This window comes from Carica papaya, chromosome 4 (genome assembly GCF_054855325.1).
Source record: "Carica papaya isolate Zhongbai chromosome 4, ASM5485532v1, whole genome shotgun sequence".
In the NCBI taxonomy this organism is placed as follows: Eukaryota; Viridiplantae; Streptophyta; class Magnoliopsida; order Brassicales; family Caricaceae; genus Carica; species Carica papaya.
In genome coordinates this window covers 26068106-26095592 of record NC_142312.1, presented here as the reverse complement: position 1 = coordinate 26095592, position 27487 = coordinate 26068106, and the positions used below count along the sequence as shown (strand labels likewise).

Here is a 27487-nt window from a genome sequence, read left to right as displayed (position 1 = left end):
TTTCTCAAAATCAATTTCAATTAAATCCCAAAAATAATTTTATAATATTTTATCATTATTATTAATTTTATTTCTATTAAATTAAATTAAATTAAGTTAAACACATAATTATTACAAAATAAATTAACCATTAAATAAAATAAAATTAAAAAAAAGGTTTCAATATTCAAAAAAATAAAAAATAAAAAAAAAATTATTTTTGGGGTGTTACATATACTTTAAATACGATTGGGATAAGGACATTTTTTTGAGATCTAAATTGGGTTTAGAGGTAATAATACTCTTCAATTACATCTGAGTATTCAATTCAATTGTTATAATTTACTTATATAATAAGTATAAATTAGTGATAATTATATATTTGATATATGATTATATTATTGATATTTAATTAATAATATTAATAATTAATTTTTTTTTAATTTAAAAAAAGAAAAGTAGTTTGTGCAGGATTTGAAAAAATATTAAGAGAATATTTTCTTTTGAAAGAATACATATAGCTGAGTGGTATACCAAGAGCTCAAAATCATTCCATTCTTCTTCAAATTCGCCAAAAACAATCTTTCTAGAACAGAATCAGAATTGAATCAAACAGCTGATGATCAAATCAAATATATTGGCAAACAAGTGAGACTGAGGAGCCTTATTAATTTTCTACTAATTCAAGAAACATATAAATAAAAACAAAATTATCATGTCACCAACATCAATAACCAAGCCTTGTTACCATCTTAATTTAAAAAGACAGAGATCTCCAAGAAAATTTTTGATGCAGGAGTAAAATGTACATGGTGAGAACTTGTTGGGCCGAGAGAATGAAACCATTTGGGAAATTTCCCAAAGCGTGTACCATCTCGTCAATCACTCTCTGTCCTTGAAGTAACCGGAATCCAAATTGACTGGATAAAGATCAGCTGCTGATGTAGAAGAAGCAGACCATGGACCAACTGTTGATATACTGTGAGTCTCAGTGAGATCAAGCTGTTGGTAGTGCTTCTTCATAATCTCAGCATTCACCTGACTGTTAGACAAACTTGAATCCGAAGCCAATTCGTTGATGGCAGCCTTCCCTTCTAGCATGCTGACAACCAAGGACATGGAAGGTCTGGCAACAGTAACATGACTAGTGCATAGAAAAGCCACATTGATCATCACCATCACCTCTTTCTTGTTGAAGTCTGTTCCCAACCTGGGGTCAACTAGCTCCATTAACTTCCCTTCTTCCTTCAAACTTTGAGCCTGCACACACCAAGTGGATTGCTACCTCACTTCTGTTTTGTATAAAGGGAGACGTAAAAACAGATATAAGAAAAGCAAAGATTGAGAATTACCCAATCAAGAAGATAAAAAGCATCCTGCTTTTGCCGGTGACTAGTGTTGCTCCGCCCACTAACAATTTCCAAGGCAACAACTCCAAAACTATAAACATCTGCTTTATCCGTTAAGTGGCCTCGCATTGCATATTCAGGCGCCATATATCCACTGTAAAATCAAGAAAAAACATATGAAACATAGTCCATGTTTTCTAATCCATAGAATAGGCTTTCATGATGTAGTAATTGGATGTTGAAAAAAAAAAAAAAAATTTATTGTATGTATGTATATATATGTATATAGTAATAATTATAGACGGAAAAGGGTGTAGTTGGGGAGAAAAAGAGGAAATGGTGCCGTTTGGAGAAGAGAAGGAAACGGCGTCGTTTGGAGGAAATGGCGTCGTTTGGAGAAGAAGAGGAGGAAACGACGTTGTTTGGAGAAGAAGAGGAGGAAACGACGTCGTTTGGAAAAGAGGGAGTAGACGGCTGGGATGAGGTGAGATGGACGGGCAGGATATGAGGCAGGTGGGGTATAAATAGGAGAAGGGAAAAAAAAAGAAAGAGGAAAGAAAAGAAAGAAAACAAAGAAGAGAGGTCGGGGGAAGAGAAGGGAGAGAAGGAGAAAGAGAATAGTGACGGTGCGAGGCACGGGAGTGCAGGAAGAAAGATGGAGATGGGAGGTATGGTAAATCTTAAGTTTCATGTGTAGGTTTGGTATAGATTTGAAATTGTGACCGTAGGTTGAGGAATCTAGACTTCGTTTGGGATATAGAGTAGAAAACTGTGATTCAGGGAATAGACCGATGGAGATGGTAGGTGGAAGCGTGGAAGTGTGAAGGATGTACACGGAGGAGGCCGTGGGAGGAGAGAGAATGAAGAATTCGGTGAGTGAGGGAGGCTCGTGAGAGAGAGGAAATTCTGTGTGAGTATGAGTGGAGGTACATGGAGGAGGCCGCGGGAGGAGAGAGAGAATGAGGAGTTCGGTGAGTGAGTGAGGTCCATGAGAGAGGAGATTTTGTGTGAGTATGAGTGGAGGTATATGGAGGAGGCCGTGGAAGGAGAGAGAAGGAGGAGTTCGGTGAGTGAGTGAGGTCCGTGAGAGAGAGGAAATTCCGTGATTGTGAATGAGGGTACTTAGAGTAGGCCGTGGGAGGAGAGAGAAGGAGAAGTTCGGTGAGTGAGTGGGATTCGTGTGAGAGTGGAAATTCTTTGTGGTTGTGAGTGGAGGTAGCCATGGAAGGGTGGAGTGTATGTATACTGGAAATTAGGGAGTAGGAAAGGAAGGCCTGTAGGGCGCGGGTGTGAAGGATCGGGATAGAGGTGTGTATTGGTGTGGATGTGTGGTGTGCGGGTGTGAGTTGTATATAGGTTGGTATAACTGCTGTAAATTGAGTAGTTTGGTAAGTGAACATTACTGGTGTGTGTGCTAAGTGTTAGTGTGTGTCATATAGAGAGACGCATGTAGGTTCTGTATACAGGTTAAAAGTATAGGAAGGTCTCAGGACAATATTGTGGAGTAAGAACGGGGTGATATTGTTCTTGAGTTAGCAGCATTGAGGGGACGCCGATATTGGTTGTCGCTACCTAGAAGGAGTAAGTTAATCGCAGATAGTAGTGATAGTAGGGAGACTCCGACGGACAAGGGGTTGGGTCGCCGATATTGGTGACGGGAGAAAATGGTATCTATGTGTGTGTGTGGCCTCTGTTAGGGGTCGAGAGATAGAAGGTTCATTGATGGTCGCCAATACTGGTGATGGGTGAGAACATTTGTACGGTTGGGGTGACGTTGGGGGACGGTTACACTTAATATGCGTAATATTTAAAATACCGGGGGTAAGTATTAGTCCCGTATAGTTCCATGGTAGTAAGAAGGTATGATTTAGGCTACCGAGAGAGAATACATATAAAAATACTGGGTTTCATATTGTTATATATGATATTTATAACTTAATTTTTACTGTACTAAATTATATGTATTCACTCTTTACTATTCACAGATGAAGTAGGGATGGAGTCGGAATCGGAGTTGCTGGTTTCCGAGTCTGACGTATGGAGCAACAGTGCAAGAATTTTTATTGGCGGAATTGAGTGTGTAAAAATTAGGAGTAGTGTAGATTGTGTGTCTGCTGTGAGTGTATGAGATTGTATTTCACTGCGATGTCACATGTATGGTTGTAGGTTTATCTTTGATTTTGAACAATATATTATGGTAGCGTTTCTATGTGTGCGACAAATTTGGAATAAAATTTTAGTATTTGGTCATGCAGTTGTTTTAAACTATGTTGTTAAGAGGAAAAAAAAAAAAATAGGGAGTTACACATGATGTCACCCTTTTTTTAATTGCAGATTAAGATAGGCCAAGTCAAAAGTCTGGCATAAGTGAGAGTTTGTTTTAATTGAACTTAAATATATCTAGTCAGATAGTTCTTGGTTTTTCATGATCAATTTGCACTTTGAACTAGAAAAGAAAATCTGCAAAATTTTTAAAATGGACTACAAAGCAGATACTTACAAAGTTCCAGCAACTCTGGTGCTGATATGGGTATTTTCCTCTTCATCAAGTTTAGCCAATCCAAAATCAGATATCTTAGCGTTTAGACCCTTATCTAGCAGCACATTCGTGGCCTTGATGTCTCGGTGCACAATCTTCAATCTTGATTCTTCATGCAGATATGCCAAACCCCTTGCTATGTGAACACATATCTTTTGTCTTGTTGGCCAGTCTAATTTCAGCTGACATTCTTCTGGGCCTTCAGATTACCGACCAATAAAATTTTAGATACATTAATTGGCTGATTCATGAAAAATTTGTATTACCCTTCAGAAGTTTCTTTGAAAGGCAAGTAAAGTAAACTAGTCAACACCAAACAATTTATCAAAAAAGAACTTTACCAAACAATGCTCGAGCAAGGCTGTTATTTTCCAGGTACTCATAGACTAACAACAATTGATTTCCTTCAATGCAACATCCGTATAATTTTACAAGATGAGGGTGCTGTAGAGCAGAAATCATGCCGATCTCATTGATGAATTCGCGATTTCCTTGCTTTGACTTTGAGGATAGCTGTTTAACTGCAATAACGGTGCCATCTGCCAATTCACCCTGCATTAGTGAAGTGCTGTCAGTGTCAGTTGCACAAGATGTTTATATTTTTGGAGGAAAGAATGATGAGCATGCTAGATTTAAATGCTATGGGAAAAAAAAAATATATGAATAATTGTATAGAATACCTTAAAAACAGGACCAAAGCCACCTTCCCCAATTTTGTTGGCTGGATCAAAGTTGTTTGTGGCAGCACGAATTTGCCTTAGTGTAAATGAACTAGTTTTGAGGTCTAAACCAATTAGATCTGTAAAAGAAGCTGAGTTAGGTTAGAAGCTTTTGTAAGATAAAACATTGAAGCTTCTGAATCCTAACTGGCAGAGAAGCTTCTCAATTGACATTAGCTATATTTCTCAGTTGGTCAAACTACAGAAAGATACATAGCTTTGCAGCAAACAAAATAATATATCACAGAAGTGATAATAATAAGAAATAAAAATCCAATTTCTGTAGAGTGCAACTACCTTGCTCCATTGTGTTTTTATGTCCGAAACAGCCTTTCCGCCAAAGAATACCCAAAACCAGCAAAACCACAACAACTACTGCAACTACGATGCCAACCACTGCACCTGCAGAGATACCACTTCCACTGCCTGGTTCTGCCGGAGGTACAAAATCTGTTTAAAAGCAAGCACAGAAAGTCAAGGCTGATGAGATGACAATGCTTATATTCCACTACCAGATATGTTATCTTATACTCTAATAATTATGAAGATGAGAGACCTTTTCGTTATTCTAGAAATCAGTGATTAATTTCAATGAATAAAAGAAGCTCATAATGGCATACAACTTACTAGGATTGACAGAAATAGCTGATATAAGAGGACCGTATACTCCTCTAACAGGGATAGCAGTTGTTCCCTTCCCGGCCCAATACAAGCGGATCTCCAAGGTACCATTGGTCACAATTGCAATGAAACTTTTTATAATCGCTTTACCAACACCTCCAGCTTCATCTGCAATATTGAAATCTTTCTGCACAAGCTTGCCCTGCAATAATCCAATCCAGTCAAATCATATATATATATAGGCCAGGATTGATGAGGAATCAGATCTCTGTCCTACTATCAATTTAATTAAAACAGGCAAACTAACACTTTTCAGACTTTTCAAGTTTGTCGCATATTGCGTGTTGAATACCTGAATGTAAATGTCGAATACACGCCTTCCCAGGCTACTAAATTTTTCATCAACAGTAAACATAATCTCAGCAAAGTGGAGATTTACTGTGTAGTTTCCGTTTCCCATACAAAATCCGTAGTAAGTCAGAGTGATGGCAGAAAGGCGTGCTTGCATGTATAACTGTGGATCTTTGACAGAAAGTACACTGGAATTTGGCCAAATATTTGTGTCTGATGGACGATCATCATCCAGGAAGGTTCCTGTGTTGCTAAGTCCCCAGCTACTTTTCTCAATAAATCTTGAAGGTCCACCTCCATCTATATCATCTAGGAACGTGGTGTTTCCATTAATAGTCACTGCTCTTCCACCGCAATTGATATGGAGACCAAAATTAGCTGGAATGGAAGAAACAAAATCGGTAATTATTTAACAAGAAAATGTAGGTGAATTGCAATTTCACAGAAAGAAAGGAACCCATAAGAAGTAATATGGTATAATTCAAGAATTTCTGTGTACATTAGCCTAGGAACCAGAGCTGTCATGAGAACTTACTTCTTTGACAGCGAAGACCTCTCAAACACCGGACCATCCCACTGAAAGCAATGTGAAATCGCAAACAACTCAGCATAAAGCATCATTATTCAATTTATGTATCAATTAAAGAACATAAGACAGCCAAAAACTTACGAGGTATTGCCGTTTGAAGAGCTCGCAAACAAGTTCCTGCAGAAGAGAAAACAAAGCCCAAAAAAAAGGAAAAGAAAGATTCCATCATGTAGGCAAGGCATGCAATTCACTTTTGCCCGCAAAAGCATGCAAAGAAAAGTTTATATAGGGCATTCTTACACATTCTGCTGTTGACAAGTGCTTGATGGACCGGAGCTTGGAGTTGTAAAATTGTTGAACGAAAGATCCCTGCACATGAAAGTTTCAAATTTTTATTGGTCACAGTTTCCACTTCCAGGGCAAAGCTTTTGAAGTTAAGGCTGCATTTCACTAATGGTCTTTATTACAAATGGATCCAGTTCAAGAGGAGAAACAATAATGGAGCATTCTGGCAGCTATTAAATTATTGGAGATGTATAGTTAAGCAGATATAGTCTATCATGAAAATATGTTATCAAAGAAAGTTGAGCAGAGTTTCATTAAAGGAATGCTCAAAAACTGCAATATAGAGATGTAGGTAACAGGATGAAAACACTTTTCATTATTACTTTTCCCATTTTGGATATATCAATTGGAAGAGAACTTACACGTTTTCTCCTTTGTCTAGCAGCCAATCATGTATGGATCCGCTAAACATATTTCCAGTTAAATATCTGGAATAGCCAACACTAAGAGTTCAGTTTTTGCTTTCAGTAGCATGACCTATAACAAGAATTTCTCTTTTACTATGTTATTTCTAGCATGATAATTAAATAAACGGAAGGAACTTGACATGAAATAAATGACATCTAAATGTTTATACAACATCACAATTGTCAGGTTTGTTATAAAGTTATGTAGGCAAAGCATACAGAATAATTATAGTAAAGAAATTGGGATGCTTACAAATTATCCACGCGTACCAGACCAGACGCACTGGCTGGAATTTCCCCACTCAATTTGTTAAAGCTGAGATCTCTGCAAGTGTATTTACAAAACGAAACATTAAAAACAAACAACGCATGGCAGTTATTTTGCAGCCTGTTTATTTATGATGAATGGTAGATCACTACCAACAAGTTCGGCAACAGTCATAGAAAACCAACAGAATATTGAGTAGGAATCACAGTCACTAGAATAAAAACAGTATCTGCAACTAAGAAGAGACAATAGTTTCTCCTGATAAAGAGGTGAGAGAGAATCTATACTAACAAGAGCTTTAAGTTTGTCATGTCTCCCAGATATCCAGGTATTGATCCACTTATATTGCAACTCCTGAGAATCCTGAAATACAACACAGCATGAAATATCAGTTAAATTGCCGTCTCAAAAAGAATTGTTTGAACTCCACAGAAATGATCAGTTTTAACTGTTCAACTCACAGTGTCTTCATCTTTGTCATGTTCTGAAGTGGTGGAAAAGGAGCTGCAGATCCACTTAAGTCACTAATCCTCCTGTATATTTGATGAACATAAAGCTAAATATTAATTGAAATTACATGAGTAGAACTAAAACAGGTAATAAGGTTGAATTCAGTTCAGATTTCGGTTCCATGGAGTAAGAATGATAATAGAGTACAATAAATATAAAAGTTATATCAACATAGTATTTTAATTCCAAGTCAATTCCATGTCAATGATTTTCTGATTTCTCTCTTAACAAGTGAAATACAAATACATCTTTGTGCGTTTAATGATATAAATAAACTTAATTAAATTAAAAGTAACTTTTACGTAATTAAATTATTAAGATTGAAGAGCTGAATAGGAATACAATATATTTGAACCGAACATAAACATAAGAGTACTTACAAATCAGTTAACTTTTCAAGAGTGGCAATAGTATCAGGAATTGGTCCAACCAAACCAGTTGCCTGCATGGCTCTGATGTCGCGAAATACATTAGTAATAGGAATTACACAGTAACAATTTCATCACATAAAGAGTATCACATTTGAACGATCTCTCACATTTTTTCTATATTAGTCCAATTCTGAATAAAATTTGGAATCTTTCCCGTAAATCGATTGTCACTGATACGGCTGCATCGCATTCAAAAAAGAAAAAGAAAAAGAAAGCTCCATTAGTTTCAAGTGCGACGAAGTTCAGAAATTAATTAGCTTCATCTTAGTCTAAAATAAGAAACTTACAAGTCATTCAGTGATATCAGGTTAGCAAATGCTTCTGGGATTTCCCCGCTGAAGTTATTTGAGTTTAGCAATCTATAACATCAATGGAAAAAAATAAATTCAACCAAGTGATACATAAATGTAAATCTCAAAAAGCTCTAACTTAAAACATAACAAAAGAGGGTCTGTTTTCTCAAAAATTTGAATAAATGGTCTTACACTCTTTGAAGATTAGGTAGATGTCCAAGCTCCGGAGGCAACCCCCCTGATAGATGATTGGACTCTACAACTCTACATAAAAATCAAGTCACAAATTTTAGCAAGTTCAAGGAAAATTTTAAAAAAATCTCTTCACAATTCGTAATTAAGGAAAAGTAATTAGTTGGTTTATCAAAAATACTCACAAACTGGCAAGAGTGGTAATATTGCCCATCTCTTTAGGAATCGGACCCGTTAGCCGGTTTCCAAGAAGAGAGCTGCAGTATTTAAAAGCCCTTGATAAGCAGTTCCTCAATATGGGATATTATGTTTTTTTTTTCACACATCAAACAGCACTTTCAGATAATTGAGTAAGGACATATGTAGATTCATAGATATATATGTGTATGAACGAATGCATTGATAAACATGGTATGTAGATATATGAGGAGAGGGAATGAGAAAGCATACATATTAACCAGTGGCAATGCACCCCATTCTTTTGGAATGCTACCATTGAGAAAGTTTCGAGATAGATCACTGTGTCAAATGACAGTTGTTAGTTGATATCTAAAACACAGAAGTTTGAAGTGTGAATGTAGAAAATGGTAATTTGGGACATGAGGTGGGGAAAATTTGGCATGAAAGAATGGGAAATTGTACTGACATTTCTTGGAGAAAAGGGAGCCTGACTAGTTCTGGTGGAAGAGTACCCGGAAGATTTTTTGCCTTGAGAACTCTGTGTTTCAACAGAGAATGGGCTTTTAGTGCTTAATAATATATGATAAGATTATACATATACATTTGTCAATGCAATAGACATTGTGCAATAAATAATTAGGTTAAACTACTGTAAAATTAGCAAATTATATTTTACAAAACATGCTAAACAAGTATATCTTGTATTGTTTATTTTTTCCATTCTTGATTGATTAATTACTCCAGTAATGACAAACTGAAATATTACTAATTTTATAATAAGATTTTAAAGGAAGACAATATTTCAATAAATATGAAATAATAACAATAAATGAAAAACTGAGTCCACTTTTCATATATAAAAAACAATATCTAGTTTTCTTCTCGTGTTTATGGAAGGTTTTATTTTATTACTACAGTAATATTTAAAAAAATCCTTTAATTTTCATTATCATATTAACAATCATTTTCTTTATTGTTAACTATCTTATTTAATTTTTTATAATATAAATTTAAATAATTAAAACTAAAAAATATTCTTCATACACCAAATAAATCTCAAACCCAATTACGTAACCCAGATAATTAAATAAAATATAGATTATTATTTTAAGGGGGGGGGGAGGAAAGGAACAAGTTCCAGCTGAAGTCAAAAGTCAATATTGATGGATTTGTCAGGTTGCTTGTTTTTGTATATTATTATAAACCAATAAAAAATATAGAAAGAATCAAAGTTAAAATTGTCAGGTTAGATAAATTTTGCATATTATCTTTTTACATACATACATACATACATACATATATACACACACACACACACACAGACATGGGCCATTAGTTATGACAACTAGACCTCACTGTTCATGCACGTCTACTTTGTTTTCATTAGCCATTAAAACCCAATTTCTCTTTCCTTTTACGTTTAATTTCTAAAACTTAAATCTTACAAATCATTCAAATTTGATTATTCTACCTTATTTTTTTTATTAAAAAAAAAAAATTAGTAAATATCTACACAAAATTACAAGTTGAAGTGTTTAAATACCTAAAAAATGAATTTAAAAACCAAAACATAAAAAAAAAAAAAAAAAAAAGAATTATTTTGGTGTAAAATGGGAAAGAATAATAAACAGAGACTTACATACTGACAACGTGGCACAGAGTACTATTGGCGTCACTGCAGTTACATGTGACCGCATTCTCTTCTCCTTTGATCGGGTTCGGACTGACCCAACCCGCCTGCCCACTGCAAGGGTCTACGCTAAAATTCCAATCCGTCTTCCCCATCGTCCTCGCTATGTCTTTTAAAGCTTGAACTGTATATTTCGGAAAACAAAAAGCACCATTAATGATTACTTTCATCTGTCTGGAGTCTGGAGTATTGACTATATATATGCATAAACTTTTCGCAGCCTATTCACAAAACCTTGATTTTCTTCACAAGTAATTTAAAACGAAGTCCAGATGCAGAGAAAGAGTGAAAACTAGAAATTATGCTATGTTCTTCCGATGTTTCTCTTACCTTCATCTTCTACGAGAGTGGCTGCAGAGACGAAATTGAAGAAGCAAAATGCAAGCAAGGAGAAAAACAGACATCGAGAGAAGTTCATCGTCTTCCTTCTCTTCAACATTTACAGAGAAAGGGACAAAAGTGGTAAGGGATTTCTTCGATTATCGAGAGTGAAAAGTTGAAAGTTGTGTGAAACAGATGAGACTGACAAAGGAAACAAAAATCCCAAGAAAGATCTTTGTTTCCTGAGAGAGAGAGAGAGAGAGAGAGAGAGGGAGGGGAGGGGGGGGGGGGGGTGAATGGCGGACAGATCTTGAAGGGAGAAAGAAGGAAAGATAGAAAAAAAAGAAGGGGGGAGAAAGCGGAGTATAAGGCTTGAAGTCAACGTACACAAAATTTAAAGGGCTGCTGGGAGTTTTTAAAACTGCAACTTGCACTGCATCAAGTTGCTTAACTTGAAAAAAAAAAAAAAAAAAAAAATTCAGAAATAAAAAAATAATTTATTTTTCTAAAAAAATTAAAAATTCCTGTTGAAAATATGCGATTGAATAAAATAACATTCATGTTGAAAGAATCAAATTTACTGTGTCAATCATGCAAGTTCTTGTTTTTGCTTACCTTTATTTTCAATTTAATTTTTTAATATATATGTATATATAATATTATATTATATTATATTTGAGAAAGTTGGAATTCAAAAAAGAAAGGCTAATTGTTTTTTTCTTTTTTCTTTTTAACTAATTCGTAGAAATTTTTATAGCTATGGAGAAAAAATAAAATATTTTTTTTAATTTGATTTGAAATTAATGGTTATAGAAAAATCGATTACTCACCCGAGAAAGACCAAAAGATATAGACTTACCATGCATGCATGTCAATGATGCCTACATAGACAATACATACATACATATATATATATATATATTGAATTAACTATGCATGTGAAGGTGATGTGATAAATAGAGTAATATATGAATCATAAAGAGAGAGATGGTGCATTTGGGTTCTAATATTTTTATACAAGGTGACATGGTGTATAAACAGGTGAACCATATCTGAATTTTTAATTGACATTAAATAAATAGGTTTTTTCATACTCATCATACAATATATAAATAGGTTTCTCATTTGAGATATCAACTTTATAACAAGGATGTTACATAATTATTTTATCTGAAACTTTATATATTTTAACAATTAAATAATATTTACACTGGATTAGATTTCATATAGTTTATTATGTTTATAGGTCTAATTAAATATTTCATAATGATTAAGTGTCATTAAGTAGAACACTCATAATATATTAAAAAATTGATATAATTTTTTAGATATTAAAAAAAATAATAATTTAATAAATCTTATTATCTGCTTATTCACTTAACTTTATAAAATTTGACTCATAAATTTTATTTGATTAAGTGCATAAACTATCTTAAAATAAATTAGTATAAAATATATTTTAAAATATTAAAAAACTACCGAACATAAAGTGTACTATAACTTTTATTTACACTGAAAAAATTACAAAAACTTATCATAAATAATTAAAATTAACGTAGTTTTATAAAAAATAAAAATAAAAATATTTTTATCTCATAATTACGTGTAATTTTATTTCGAGAATTTACTATATCTATATCTATATCTATTGTTAGAGGAGGTAAATAAGGAATTATCTTAGAAGTTAGAAGCCAACCCGTACGTACTCCTTCCTACTACCACTAGTAACTAACTATAAATTGTATTCAGTCAACGTCAAGATATTATCTCACTATTTATTATGAATTGCTGGCGCCAACTTTGCCACATTTCCTTTTTTGTCAAGTCTCTAAAAAAAACTTTTAAATTTTATCAAGTGAGAGGAATCTTCGCTATCAACTAATCCGTAGATTTTATGAGAGTATGGTATAGGATAAATTAGTAAATTAATATTCAAAATTTGATATTTATTACGTAATATTCGAGTTCAAAATTTAATTTATGATTAATTTTAAATTTTAAAAAATGTATAAAAAAATTTTAATTTTAAAATTAATAAATTTTAATTTAATATAGAATTATGAAAAAAATAAATTAAGAATGAAATTAAAAATAATTTTAAAAAAAATTGGATGAGAATTTGAGTTCGAAAAATATTTTTAAAAGAAAAATCACAAACTGATAATTAAAACGCAATTAAAGAAAATTGCACAATGTAGGACTGTCCAATCAACATCCCCGACGAACCGGAGCGCACCACGTAGCAAGGCACACTGACTCAGTGCCACGCGAGAGGCTATGCTGACGATCTGCTTGCCCCACGATCGGACGATCCGGAAGCATTCTCACGTGTGTGGACGGTCCGAATCCGTTTCCTCATCATACGCGATCGGACGGTCGCAATTAAACACGATGAACGGCTCAGATTCGTTCATTCTTTAAACGTGATTGGATGGTCGAGATCAAATCGCGATAAACAGTTCATATTCAGTCTTTAAACGCGATTAGAGGGTCGAGATCAAACGCGATGAACGGTTCAGATTAACACAAGATGGGTATAAATCTTTCGCATCACACTAAACCCAAACCCTAGTTGCCAACCTTCTACTGGAGAAGAAGAACAAATTTTGATATAGATTCACGTGTAGTGGGACATCTCGGTGGACCCTCATGGATACCAGTAGATAAATAAAAAGAAAAAGTTGTTATTCTTATTTACTTGAATATGAAATTATGATGTTGTTGAGCTATTATCTCTATAGGTCGATTTTGAAAATCTCGCTACAGTAAGTATGCAATAAATGATTTTAGTTATGATAAATGAATTTACTTAATTTAAGAGCTCTATTGGTTCTTTTTATGATTTTTACCAACCTTCACTTTTGTATTGGTGAGTAGTGTGATATTTTTATTAGGCTAGTGTAGTTCACCCTTTCATTAACCATTTCAGATCAAGATGATCAAAATCCATATCCTGATTATAAGGGGGTTGTGAATAATTCACCACCCGCACTCGATTTTAGAAATATCGCAATAGTAAATATATGTAATAAATAGTTTTTCTTTATGATAAATGAATTTACTTAAATCAATAGCTCAATTTGTTATTTTTATTATTTTTACCAACTTTCAGTTTCTGTCTCAGTGAGTAATGTGATATTTTTACTGGGGTAGTGTAACTCACAATTTCATTAACTATTTCATATCAAGAGGACCAAGACCCAAATCTCCATCAACAAGAGAGTTGTGAATAGTTCACCATCCGGACTCCCTTCAAAAGCTAGTGAAGTTCATTTTAGAATGCTCGGTACATTACTTTTTGTTTATTTATTTGATTTTCGTTTATTTGTTTTAGAATGAAGATTTTCGTAACTTTATTGGGCATTTTAAATTATTGTGTAATGAATGTGAACATTAAACTCTATTATTTCGCTTCCGCATTTAATTCATGATTTTATTTTTTATTTTTTAAGTTCCGGACCTCTATATATTATTTATTTTTTAAAATTTTTTAATTAAAAAACCAAAAACTGTTTGAATATTTTAAAAAATAAACTTAAGAATTAATGTTTATTTATTAATTAAATTAATAAATCATTAAAATATTATATTTGTTATTATTATTAATTCATTAATTAAATTATATTTAAATATGATACAAATATTTGAATTTTTATACGAAAATAAAAAATATATATTTAAAGTAAATAAAAAATATCATAAACGAAATTACAATAAAAAATATTAAAAATTATATTATAACAAATATCAAATTTTTATGAAGTAATACGATAATTATATTAAGAGGGTATGCAATTTCCAAATCAACGTCTTGATCATTTTACAATAATTTATTTAATAATGACTTTTATCGTGTACATTTTGTTTCTTTGCCGAGGTCTTCCACACGTTAAATGATTAATTATAAATACGTACCACTCCACTCCTCGTTTTGATTCATACCTTTAATTTCTTTTTTCTAAATAAGCGACTACTTTATGCCTTGTTATAAAGTAAATGAGACTAGTATAATTATAAGAAATTCCAACACGTCATGTTACTTATAGCTCAACTATACATATATAGATATATATATATATATGCATTACTCCTGCTTATTTTATCTTTTTCTTTATTTGTAATTAAGGTTCCATATATATATATATATACCTATAATATGGTTAATTTCATTTTGGATGTATTATAAAAACACATTGATTAGATTCAATAATTATATCCATGACTTAAATTTATTATATATTTAGAGATGGAATGTATCAATTATTATCAGAAAAGAAAGAAAAAATTGGCTATAATTAAATAAACCTTGGGACCGGCGAGTGACAACCCGTGTGGGACCAATTCAATTTTATCTAAATCAAGGGAAACACGTTTGATTTAATTGGCCGCTTAAAAAGTAATTAGTGAAATATCCGGGGTGGTGTCAATTAGTCACGTGCTTGAATTTAAGAGAGAGAGAGAGAGAGAATGGTTGAGTACGGAATATGTACCTGGGGGGTTGTCGTGGTTTCTTATTGGCCATTCAGAACTCTCTTTTATTACACTTTGGTTGTATCCATTTGACCACTTCAAAAACTTTGACTCTACTCTTTCCGCGTGTAATCGTTTCTTCTCCACATTTACAAATTTTTAATCAATTATGAATACCTTGGATAATAAAATTTAGTAAAGATAGAAATATTCTTTTCGTTACATCACTGTTGTTAACTCTATCGATATATTAATAAATTAAATTTTAAATTTTATTTAATAAAATATTTATTCTGTCTTAATATGTTATAACTCGTTATAATAAACCTCAATTCTGTAAAAATATTTACGAGTTAAAATTTTATATTATGTTGAATAAAACATCTATTTCGTTTAATATATTATAACACATTATGATATATCTTAATTTATTCACTGTAGTTTTATTAATATATTAATGAACAAAATTATATATTCAACTAAATAAAACATCTATTTCGTTTGAATATATCATAATATGTTAGAATAGACATTAATTTAATTACTACAGTTTAAACAATACATTAATTATTCAGGAGGATATCTTTTAGTATCTAAATTGGTTTTAGATGTACAAATACTTTTAAATTTAGATTGTGTTGTAACATCCGGGCCCAAAACTTTAGCTCGTGATAATCTAATATATATAGAATAATAAATTAAAATAATTTTAATTTTTTAAGAAGATTGGGTTTTGGAATGCATTTGAAAATCAGGAGCAAAACAAAAATAAGTGAATATCTATTTGAAAAGAAATATGAAAAACTTGGGTAAAAACGAAATTAATAAAATTTTGGCCACGTCGACTGTCACGTCAGCAGCCCGGTCGGTCTTCATGTGCCGCATGGCGGGCACGTTGCCCACGCAGGTGATCTGTGTGCCAGTAGTGTAACGGTCCCAGAATTTTAAAGGGAAATGCATGTATTAAAAATTCTAAGTGCGGAAGCGAAATAAATATTCTGATTAACATCCCTTACACAATAACAAAAAACGTATTCAATGTGTGAAATAATAAATTAACTAAGGTAAATACTAGTAATGAATGCTATAAATAAAACTATGAAATCCTTAGGCGTCTACTCGCCGTCTTCCAGCGGGATGGGCTCGGGAACCAAATCCTCCTGATCTGAAATGGTTAAATAAGGAATGAGCTACACTAGCCCAGTAAAGACATCACACTATCTCAATGTCACATAAGTAAATGTTGGTAGAAAACAAAAACAACCAATGAAGCATAATTCATGATAAATTCATTTATCAATAATAAAATCATTTACTATCCACTTACCTCGGTGAGCTTCATGAAAACAACATAAGAAAATAATAACCTTATAATATCATGAAATCATACACACTTTATAATATAACACATATCATACCTCTGTATTTTAATCATCAGAAAATAGATTTTTCCTCTTTTATCAACCTACTAGTATCCATAGGGGTCTCCGCTACACGTGAACCATTCACATTGATAACTTGATTCCAGGGCCGTCCCCATACCTCGTCCGGTATGGGCGCCAAAAACTATAAACCTCAATACCCCGTCCGATATGAGGGTGAAACGGGCCGGCCCCATACCCCTTCCGGTATGGGCACCAAAACACATAAGGTCTCTATACCCCGTCCGATATGAGAGACCACGTTCCCGGTAGGGTTCTCTACGGACCCGGTCCGTCCACCATCTCCCAGGATATCTAATTAGGCTGGCGACATCATTCATTTATCAATTCACATACATTTTTTCTTTTTTTTTTGGTCTCAATTATCCAATCAAACATAAACACGTAAAACAGTAATGAACACCAAACAAGACAACAACGGGTTCACAATAATTCAAACCATAATAAACGAAACCGTGATTCATGCATACGAAATCATAAAATAAATACATCAGATACCATGTTGCATTCTAAACTGTAAAATAGATCAATCAATAACTGATCAAAAAATACATCAGATTCGGGCTCCATTAGCAACCTTAATTAATTATACACAATTCATGAAATACTGTTTTATCATTTATTGAGCTTTAATACTGTGATAGAAAATAGGGTGAGAAATCCTTACTTGTTTCGGAGTCTGAAATCGGGTTCTCACTGCGCCTACGGACAGTCCCTAGATTCTCTGAATTTTTTTCCGGGGAACTGAAACACACTTTCGGTACTTGTACGTGTCCCCAAAAAATTCCAAATCAGACCCAGGGCCCTTTCGACCAATATCGAAATTCCAGCACGGCGTCTCCATCGTGCTCCAGCAACGGCACCGCCGCCCGCGACGGCGATCCGCCTCGGGTTGGCCATTTTTGGTCGGATTCGTCCAAACTTGCATTGGTTCCTGCGATAAAACAACCCTAGGGGCCCTCGGTGGGCCAAAACATTACGAAAAACTGAGACTTACCGGTGGTGGAGCTCTCGGGTGCAGCGGCTTCTCCGACGCGAGTCGTGATTTGATGTTTTGCTCCGGTCAACCTGTAGAGAAAAGGACGGTGATCACAGTGGTGTAAAAATTGCATCGAACGGGAACCGGGAAGGGCCTCATTGGAGGCCAAAACTGAGGGAAGCCGTGGCGGCGCCGCTAGATTTTGGCAGTATTTTTCGGCCGATTGACCAGTGGTTTGGCTCCAATTTGGCCATAGGCGGATTCAGCATCGAAAAACGAGCCAATAAGAGAAAATTTACCTCGTTTGAATGTTGAAAAATCCTCCGGTGCGGCAACGAGTGGCGGCGACCGGCTCCTCCGGTGACTGGTTCTTCTTCTCCGGCGAGGGTACTGGCGGTTAGGGTTTGGGGTTGTGTGTGGGTGATGTTATTTATAACCTTCCCATTTTAATCTCAGCCGTCCATCACGATTTAATCTGGACCATCTGATCGAGATTAAAATGGAAATAAATCTGAACTGTCCATTGCGTGAGATCTGTACCGTCCGTGCGTGTGAGATCTGGGCCGTCCGCACGCATGAGATCTGGACCGTTCAATCGCGTGCACGTGGATCGCCCATGTGATTCCGTCCCGCGTGGCCTCCGACGTCAGCGTCCTTGCCACGCGGCGTGTTCTGGTTGGCCGGGGCTGCTGACTAGGCTGCTGACATGACACAACTTTTCTAAATTGCGTTTTGATCTTCGGTTTTCGATTTTCTTTTCAAAAACACCTCCAGAATCCAAATTTTCACCCTTTTTTTTCCAAAATCAATTTCAATTAAATTCCAAAAATAATTTTGCCCTATTTTATTATTATTATTATTATTATTTCTATTAAATTAAATTAAAACCTTATAAGTTAAATATTAAAATAGAATAAAATTAAACAAAAATTCTAATAAAAATTAAAATAAATTAAATAATAAAAAATACAAATTTTGGGTGTTACAAGTAGATCCAATGACCCAAATCGCATCCCGCGTGCACGAACGATCCAGATCCGTTTCCTCTTCAGACACGATCGAACAAATGAATTTGATGAGATCGTGTGACCCAGATTAATTCTCTAAATAAGAGTGATCTAAAGACTAATGATGAGTCACGTCTCCTTGCACTACATGAGAGAGTGCCCGTAGAATTAGAATTAGGCCAGACCTCTAATCTAGGGCATAACTTATACCATCACTTAGTAGGATGCTGAAGCCAACCCGAACGTGATACATGGTACGTATACTATTTGTAATCACCTTGTGCATGTTTTAATTAATACTAGTGTTTCACATTATTTTGCAAATAATTTGAATGTATTACCTGAAAATCTTGATTCTATACTGTTTATGTCTACTCCTATGAATGATATACTACTAGAGAATGTCAAATATAAAGTTTGTATCGTAGAAATAGCAGATAAAAAATTTAGTGTAGACTTGATACACTAGACACGGAGGATTTTGATGTAATTCTGTAGATGAATTGGTCAGCGACGTATCTCACCACCGTAGACTATTTTTACAAGAAACTTATATTCAATCTTTCTAACGAAGAGTTCTTCACAAATTAATAAAATTTTTAGGTATTATTACTTTATGGTAACTACATTGGTTATATGATGCTTTAACTCAGTTGTTTTTTTCTATATTAGGCAAGTCTAAGAAGGAAATTTACATTCAAGAGATTTTTGTGGTCCGAAAATTTCTAAATGTATTTTCTGATGGACTACTTGAACTATCGGTGGATAGAAAAGTTGAATTTACCATGGATCTTCATCTTGACACCCAACTTATATCAGTTGTCCCTTACTGTATGAGGTATGTTGAGATAGAAGAACTGAGAAAACATATCAAGAAATTATAAGATAGCAGGTTCATCCGATATAGTATATCTCCATTGGGTGTTGGAGTCACATTTGTAAAAAAAAAAAGATGGGTCCCTGAGGTTATGTATTGACTATAGGGGGTTGAACAAGGTCACAATCAAGAACAAGTATCCCCTCCCCATGATCGATGATCTTTTCTATTAGTTATAGGGTGCTCAAGTTTCTCTAAGATTGACTTGTGTTCGGGTTGCTATCAAGTACAAATTAGGGCAGAGGACATCCTCAAGACGGCCTTCAGAACCCGGCACGAGCATTATGAGTTTCTGGTCATGCGATTTGGGTTAACCAATGCACCAACCATTTTTATGAACTTGATGAACATGGTTTTTAGGTAGTTCTTAGATCAGTTCGTCATAATGTTTATTAATAATATCCTGATCTATTCAAAAAATAAAGTGAAACATGTTTAATACCTGACTCAGGTTTTACAAGTTCTTTAGAAAAAGAAGTTATATGCAAAACTGAGCAAGTGTAAGTTTTGGCTTGAGCAAATTACCTTCTTAGGGTACATAATATCAAAAGAAGGGGTGTTAGTAAATTTTGAGAATGTTGATGCAGTAATGGATATGGAGAAATTGACTTCGATTAAGAAGATTCGTAACTTTTTAGGGATGACAAGTTATTATCGTAGGTTTGTTAAAGGGTTTCCAAGCCTAGCCGCCCCCTTGACCTTACTTACGAAGAAGAACATTAAGTTTGAGTGGAATAATTACTGTGAAATGAGCTTTATAGAACTCAAGAAGCGGTTGACTACCACACCAGTTTTAGCTCTACCGAGTGATCCAAGTAGATAGACAGTATTCAATGACACTTCGTTAAAAAATCATGAAAAAAATTACACCACCCACGACTTGGAAATTGCTGCTATTATCCAAGCTTTGAAGATCTGACGCCACTACTTATATGAGGAGACTTTTGAGATTTATACAGACCATAAGAGGTTGAAACATATATTTACCTAGAAAAATCTCAACATGCATAAAAGGCATTAGATAGAACTCCTCAAGAACTACGATTGTAAGATCTTGTTTCACCCAGATAATGACAATGTGATAGCCAACACGCTCAGCAGGAAAAATATAGGTATGTTGGTTCATATATTAGTTTCTGAATGCAGGGTAATAAAGGCTGCACAACAAAAATAGCTTCAGGATTTGAAAAGGGCCACATGTCTGACCCATCTAACTGTTCAACCCGAACTGATTTAAATAATAAAGGAAGCCCAACTGACTAATTCCACTCTAGCAGCTCTCAAAAAGGATACAGAACATGGTGTAAATCCAGAATTTCAAGTCTTTGCCGATGGGTTACTCAGGTTCCAATATAGGGTGTGTGTTCCAAATGACAGTGAACTAAAAAGAGATATCATGACAGAGGCTCACAGTTTAAAGTTTATCATGCATTTCAAAAGTACTAAGATATATCAGAGCATACGACCTCGATTCTGGTGGAGTAGGGCGAAAAGAAAAATTACCGATTTCTTCTCCAAGTGCCTTGTATGTCAGTAGGTTAAGACAGAACATCAACGTTCAGATGGGTTACTTCAGTCATTTCCAATACCAGAGTGGAAATGGGAACATATCACTATGAATTTTGTAACCGAGTTGCTTAAAGCACGCTCGGAGCTTGATACAATCTGGGTAATTGTTGACCGACTCACCAAATCCTCTCACTTCTTGACCATCAGAATGACCGACCTCTTAAATAAGCTAGCAAAAATCTATACCCAGGAGATAGTCAAGCTACATGGAGTGTTCCTTAAAGTCACCCCCTATAAGGATATCAACAGGTTTGGAAAGAGGAGAAAGTTAAACACCCGGTTCATTGAACTATTTGAGATCTTGAAAAGGATTGGTACATCCGTCTACAGATTAGCACTACCTCCAGAACTATCCAGAGTCCATAATGTGTAACACCCAAATAATTTGGGCATTTTTTTTTTGTTAGTATTAATTTTATTTAGTTTAATTTAAAAAAAAAAAGAGAGCGCCGTCAGCAGCCACGTCAGCAGCCCAGTCAGCAGCCCTGGCCAACCAGGACCTGCCGCGTGGCAAGACCACGTCGAGGGAACGGGCCATGTGAAAGATCCGCGCGCGCGCAGATCGGACGGTCCAGATGCGTCCCCGCGCGCACGGACGGCCCAGATCAAGCGTGCGCACGGACGGCCCAGATGCACGCGCACGAACGGCCCAGATTTAATCAAAAAACGGACGGCCCAGATTTAATCAAAATAGACGGCTGAGATCAAAAGGCAAAAGGGTATAAATAGAACCCCCACACCTGACCACAAAAACCCTAGCCGCTTGCCCTCGCCGGAGAAGACGAACCAGACGCCGGAGGAGCCGGCCACCGCCACCCGTCGCCGCACCGGGGAGATTTCTGACTGCCGATCGAGGTAAATTTCATACCCCCGACTCGTTTTTCCACGCTGAGTTCCCCTGTGGCCAAATCGGAGCCAAAATCCCGGCCAAACGGCCGAAAAATACGGCCGAAACCCAGCGGCGCCGCTGCGCCCCTCCTCGGTTTTTACCTCCGATGAGGCCCTTCCCGGCCTCCGTTTGATGTAATTTTTATATCACCGTGTTCACCATTCTTTTCTCTACAGGTTTATCGGAGCCAAATCACCAAAACACGAACCTCACCGGAGAGCCACCGCACCCGAGAGCACCGCCGCCGGTAAGCTTCAGTTTTTCGTAATTTTTTGGCCTCCCGAGGGCCTTAGGGTTGTTTTATCACAGGGACCGATGTAAGTGTGGCCGAATTCGGCTGGAAACGGCCAACCCAAGGCGAATCGCCGCCGCTTACGGCGGCGCCATCGCTTACAGCGGCGCCGTCGCCGGAGCACGGCGGAGCCGCCGTGCCGGAATTGCGATATTGGCCGAAAGGGGCCCTGGGTCTAATTTGGAATTTTTTTGGAACACGTGCAGGTACCAGTAGTGCGTTTCAGTTCCCCAGAAAAAAATTCAGGAAAAATTAGGGACAGCCTGTAGGCACACTGTGAAGCCGTGTTCGGACCCTGAAACGAGTAAGGACCCCTCACCCTATTTCCTATCATGGTATTAAAGTTCAATAATGATAAAACGGTATTTCTTGAATCAACGAATGTGTGAAATTGCTTAAGGTCGCTAATGGAACCCGAGTCTAGTGTGTTTGTCGGTTAACTGTTATTTGACCTATTTTACAGTTTTAAATGCAGTATGAGGTCTGATGTTTTTATTTCATAGTTTCATGTGCATATTTTACTGTTTTATTGATTATGGGTTGAATGACTGAGTAACCGATGCTGTATGTTGTCTTGTTTGGCATAAATTACTGTTTTGCTTGTTTGTGTGTGAATTGATGATGCTGACTGAGGAAAAGGGGAATGAAAGGTTATGTAAATTGATAATTGTATAATGTGATCAGCCTGACTAGATATCCTGGGAGATGGTGGACGGACCGAGTCCGTAGGGAACCCTACCGGGATTGTGGTCTATCATACCGGACGGGGTATGGAGACCTTGTGTGTTTTGGCGCCCATACCGGACGGGGTATGGGGACGGCCCGTTTCACCCTCATACCGGACGGGGTATTGAGGTTTATAGTTTTGGCACCCATACCGGACGGGGTATGGGGACGGCCCTGGAATCAGATTGTAAATATTAAAGGTTCATGGGTAGCGGGACCCCTATGGATTCCCACGGATACTAGTAGGCTGGTAAAAGAGGAAAAAAATATGTTGTGTAATGATTGAATTACAAAAGGCGTGATAAGTATTATGTTATACAGTTTATATGATTTCATGATGATGATAATATTATTGCTTTCGTATATTGTTTTATGAATTTCACCGAGGTAAGTGGATGGTAAAGGTTTTATTATTGATAAAAGGATTTGTTGTAAATTATGCTCCATTGGTCTTTTTGTGTTTTCTACCCACCTTTACCTCCGTGACGGTGAGATATCGTGATGTCTTTACTGGGCTAGTGTAGCTCATTCCTTATTTAATCATTTCAGATCAGGAAGACATTGTTCCCGAGCCCGTTCCGCAGGAAGACGACGAAGGGGACGCCTAAAGACTCCATAGTCATATTCATAGCTTTTACTTTCGAGTTTCTCTTTTAGTTAATTTGATCTTTTATATTTTGAGCACGTTTTTGGTTTTAGTGTAAGGGATGTTAATCGAAATTTTGACTTCGCTTCCGCATTTGACATTTTTAATACACATATTTCATTTTAAATTTTCGGGGTCGTTACATAATGTATTTCATATGTTTATACTACGCAAGTACAGTCCAGACCCCTCACATATCTTATCTCATAGCCACTTCCACTTTAGGAGGATATATTATATGAGAAAGTATCGGTAGGTATTTTGGACCAGAAGAATAGAGTGCTTTGCAACAGAAAAATTACCTTCGCCAAGGTCTTATGGTAGAATCACTCAAACGACGATGCCACTTGAGAGTTAAAATCAGACTTCAATGCCTAGTACCCCAATTATTTGACTAGTGAGAGAGCGACAAATTTGAGGGACCAAATTTTTTCGTAAGGGGAGGAGAGTTGTAACACCCAGGTTCGAAAATTTGGCCAGGGATAATTTAATATATATGGAATAATAAATTAAAATAATTTTAATTATAATTTTTCAAGAAAATTGGGTTTTGGGATGCATTTAAAAATATTTTCAAAAATCAAGGCAAAAATACAAATAAGGGAGGACCTATTTAAAAAGAAATTTAGAAAACTGGGGTAAAAATGAAATTAATAAAATTTTGGCCACATGGACTGCCACATTAGCAGTGCGATCGATTTTCGGGCGCCACGTGGCAAACACGTGAACACGCGTCAATGCAGGAGGCCACGCGGGCGATCTGCATGCCAACAAATTCAATAGCCCAAATCGTATCCTGCGTGCACGGACGACCCAGATTCGTTTCCTCTTTAGGTGCAATCAAACGACTGGATTTGATCAGATCATACGGTCCAGATTAATTTGCTAAATAAGAACGATCCAACGGTTGAGGATGAGTCACGTCTCATCGAACGAACGGTTAAGATTTAATAAAGAGAAGTATTTAAACTCCACTTCATAGGGAACCTTAACCCTAGCCGCCAGAGAGAACATCAGAGAAGAAAAAGAGGGGCGGCCAAAATTCGAACCAGTCGCCAGAGAAGAAGACTGACCACCGTCATCGTGGCACTAGAGCCACCACCAATGCCAAAAAGGTAAAAAAATTTCTCCTTTCATTCGAAATTGAATTTTGAACCTCTCCACACCCATATTAGAGCTTAAAGGGCAAAGGGTGAGCCAAAAAATGCGAGCGGAGCTCGATCAAACAGTCGCGGCTGCGACCTGAAAACCCCTCTGATGAGCTCATTCCCGTTTCTCGTTTCCCTCACTTTTTTTATCTTCATGTTCCTCGTCTCATTTTGTTACAAGTTAGCCGAAGGGAAGCCTCGACTGCAAGAAAAAAATGACAAAGCTGCCGCACCAGAAAGCCCCTTCGCTGGTAGGGTCTCGGTTCTTTCCTTTATCGGCTGACAAAGGCTCTCTAACCTTGTTTTTTTACAGGTTTGCATGTAAAACTGGCCAAACCAGTCAGACCGAGAGAAAGTACCGTCGTGGACGACAGAGCCTACACCGTCGCCATGCCGGAACCCTAAACCGGCTGGAAAAATTTAAAAATGCTTATTTTTTCCTTTTTGGGGTATTTTAGAATACGTAATGCATGTTTTTTTATTTTCATAGAAAAAATCCAAGGAACTCAAGAACCGCTAAGAGGCACAGTGAAAAAGACAGTATTTTGAACATCGATTTGGAGTAAGAATCTCTCACCATTTTCTTCCATTACGGTAAATTAAAGTCTAATAACGAATAACAGTGTATTTAGTAAATATTAAAAATCTCTAATTAATTGAATATAATTTACCAATGGAGCCGGTAATTGGTCATTATATATTTTTCATAGTTATGTTGTCTATTTATTCCTATACTGCCTAAATTGCTATTATTTATTGATTTAAATTACTGTCTCATTCATTGATTGCTTGACTTATTATTCTCACCTATTGAGTGATTTGAAATAAATGTCCCAATCACGTTTTTCTTGATTTGTCTTTTTGCGTGACTTACTGTTGATATGTAAATATGAAATATTAGTATGTAATTGGTGATTGGTTAATGATGTGGATATATGTATGAAAGGCTCATCAGACACCCTAGGGAGGGGTGTACAGATCCGGTGCATAGAAAAAATTCTACTGTAAACATTACATCAGTCGAAGTTAAAAAAGTCCTATACTGGAAGGGGTTGAGAGGTATAGATCACCTTCATACTGGATGAGATATTAAGGCAGTGGTATGTTTGACGCCAATTACTGGACGGGGTATAAGGACGACCGATTAATTGATAAATTGGATATTGAATTCATGTGTATGGGGAATCCCTATGGACCTCCAGAGATATTGGTAAGCAGGTAAGAATGTAAGTTTTACTGTTATTGTTTATTTAAATGTGTAATAAAATGTTATCCTAGTTATTATCTTCATTAGATCGGTTTTGGAAACTCATAAGGGTAAGTATGAAAATAATAATTTTTATGTTAAATGAATTTATTTAAAAATATTTAATGGTGCATTGGTTGTTTTTCGATTTTTACTAACCTTTAATTTTTCGTATCGGTATTAAGCGTGATATTCTTACTGAGTTAATGTACCTTATCCCCCCTTATTTAACCATTTCATATCATGAATACCAAAATTCAGATCCTGAACAGTAAGAAGGTTGCTAATAAAAATTGCTCTCGTATCCCATCAGAGTTGTCCAGCGAAAGTTAATTCTATAAGATTTTAGTGTGTTTTCTTTTATTTATTTATTCTGTTATTGAAACTTCTTTAAATGGACATTTTCATAACTCTATTGGACATTTCTGTGTAAAAAATGTGAACTCTAAACTCTTAATTGTTTCTGTCATTATAATATATATTCATTTCCTTAAGATTTTGGGCCGTTACATGTGTTGTGTTCAATTTAATTATTTTATTTTAATCATTTAATAAGTATAAAGTTGTGATAATTATATATTTGATATATGAGTATATTATATGATATTTAATTAATAATGTTAATAATTAATTTTGAATAAACAAAAGTAGATTGGTCAGAATTTCAAAAAAAAATATAGAAAAATAATTTATGAATATGATATAAGAAAGGAACTTTTTTTATTATTAAAGCAAACCAAATTTTAATATTGTGCTGTATACATGGAATTATATGATTATAATTTCAGATAAAATATAATTCAAATTTTTAGTTTTTCTACTTTCATGGAGGCATTATAGAAAATTTAATATATTATATTTTTTATTCAAATTATGCGACATAAAATTTTTGTTAAATCATTATTTATATTAAAAATTTTAAGTATTATTTAAATTATATTTTTGTATTTTAGAAAATTATAATGTATAATATATTCATTATTTTTTAATCAATTAATTGAAAAAAATAGATAATGAATTGTGCCATATAATATTTTTTTATTAAAGTAGTGCTACAGAATAATTTTTTGCTCCATGTTTTTATTAAAGTAATTATTTGATTTATTGTTTTTAATTAATTGAAAATAAATTAGACTCTTACTAATTATGTAATTTTTATGCAATTTCAATAACTAATTTAAATACGTTATGAATTACACTAATTGATGAAGATATGAAATGTGCTATTTATATAATTTTAGTAATGAATTATATAAATGATTATCTATATGATATATTAATTAATGAAGACATGCTATGTGATATTTATGTAATTTTAATAATGATTTAGATAAATAATTATTTAGATAATTAATTAATGAAAATATAACATGTGACATTTGTAGTTGCTATATATAGATAATAATAATAATAGATTATATTTTATATCTATAAAATTAGAATGGATAATAAATTATTATTATTTTCAAATA

At 34.9% G+C, this 27487-nt stretch overlaps 1 protein-coding gene across 1 annotated transcript; it reads right to left on the bottom strand.

Annotated features, from left to right (window-relative positions):
- Positions 1 to 582: 582 nt before the first annotated feature.
- On the bottom strand, positions 583 to 11018 carry LOC110825246 (putative leucine-rich repeat receptor-like serine/threonine-protein kinase At3g14840). Its single transcript, XM_088218488.1, has 24 exons — positions 10734 to 11018; positions 10353 to 10527; positions 9180 to 9251; positions 8984 to 9052; positions 8719 to 8790; positions 8534 to 8605; positions 8336 to 8407; positions 8156 to 8227; positions 7998 to 8069; positions 7569 to 7640; positions 7399 to 7470; positions 7093 to 7164; positions 6795 to 6860; positions 6388 to 6456; positions 6229 to 6264; positions 6094 to 6134; positions 5560 to 5936; positions 5214 to 5409; positions 4884 to 5036; positions 4548 to 4666; positions 4209 to 4419; positions 3829 to 4066; positions 1332 to 1482; positions 583 to 1239 (listed from the first exon to the last, which is right to left on the bottom strand). The coding sequence occupies exons 1-24, from the start codon at positions 10840 to 10842 to the stop codon at positions 862 to 864; spliced, it is 3036 nt and encodes a 1011-aa protein (XP_088074614.1). The 5' UTR covers positions 10843 to 11018; the 3' UTR covers positions 583 to 861.
- Positions 11019 to 27487: the final 16469 nt, after the last annotated feature.

What these genes read in the sequence shown, in the direction of transcription:
- LOC110825246 (XM_088218488.1), bottom strand. Translation starts at nt 10,842, where the DNA reads ATGTTGAAGAGAAGGAAGACGATGAACTTCTCTCGATGTCTGTTTTTC. An exon ending in CTGTGCCACGTTGTCAGTAT is followed by an intron (nt 9,252 to 10,352) that starts GTAAGTCTCTGT and finishes GTTGAAACACAG; the next exon opens with AGTTCTCAAGGCAAAAAATC. An exon ending in CTCCCTTTTCTCCAAGAAAT is followed by an intron (nt 9,053 to 9,179) that starts GTCAGTACAATT and finishes CATTTGACACAG; the next exon opens with TGATCTATCTCGAAACTTTC.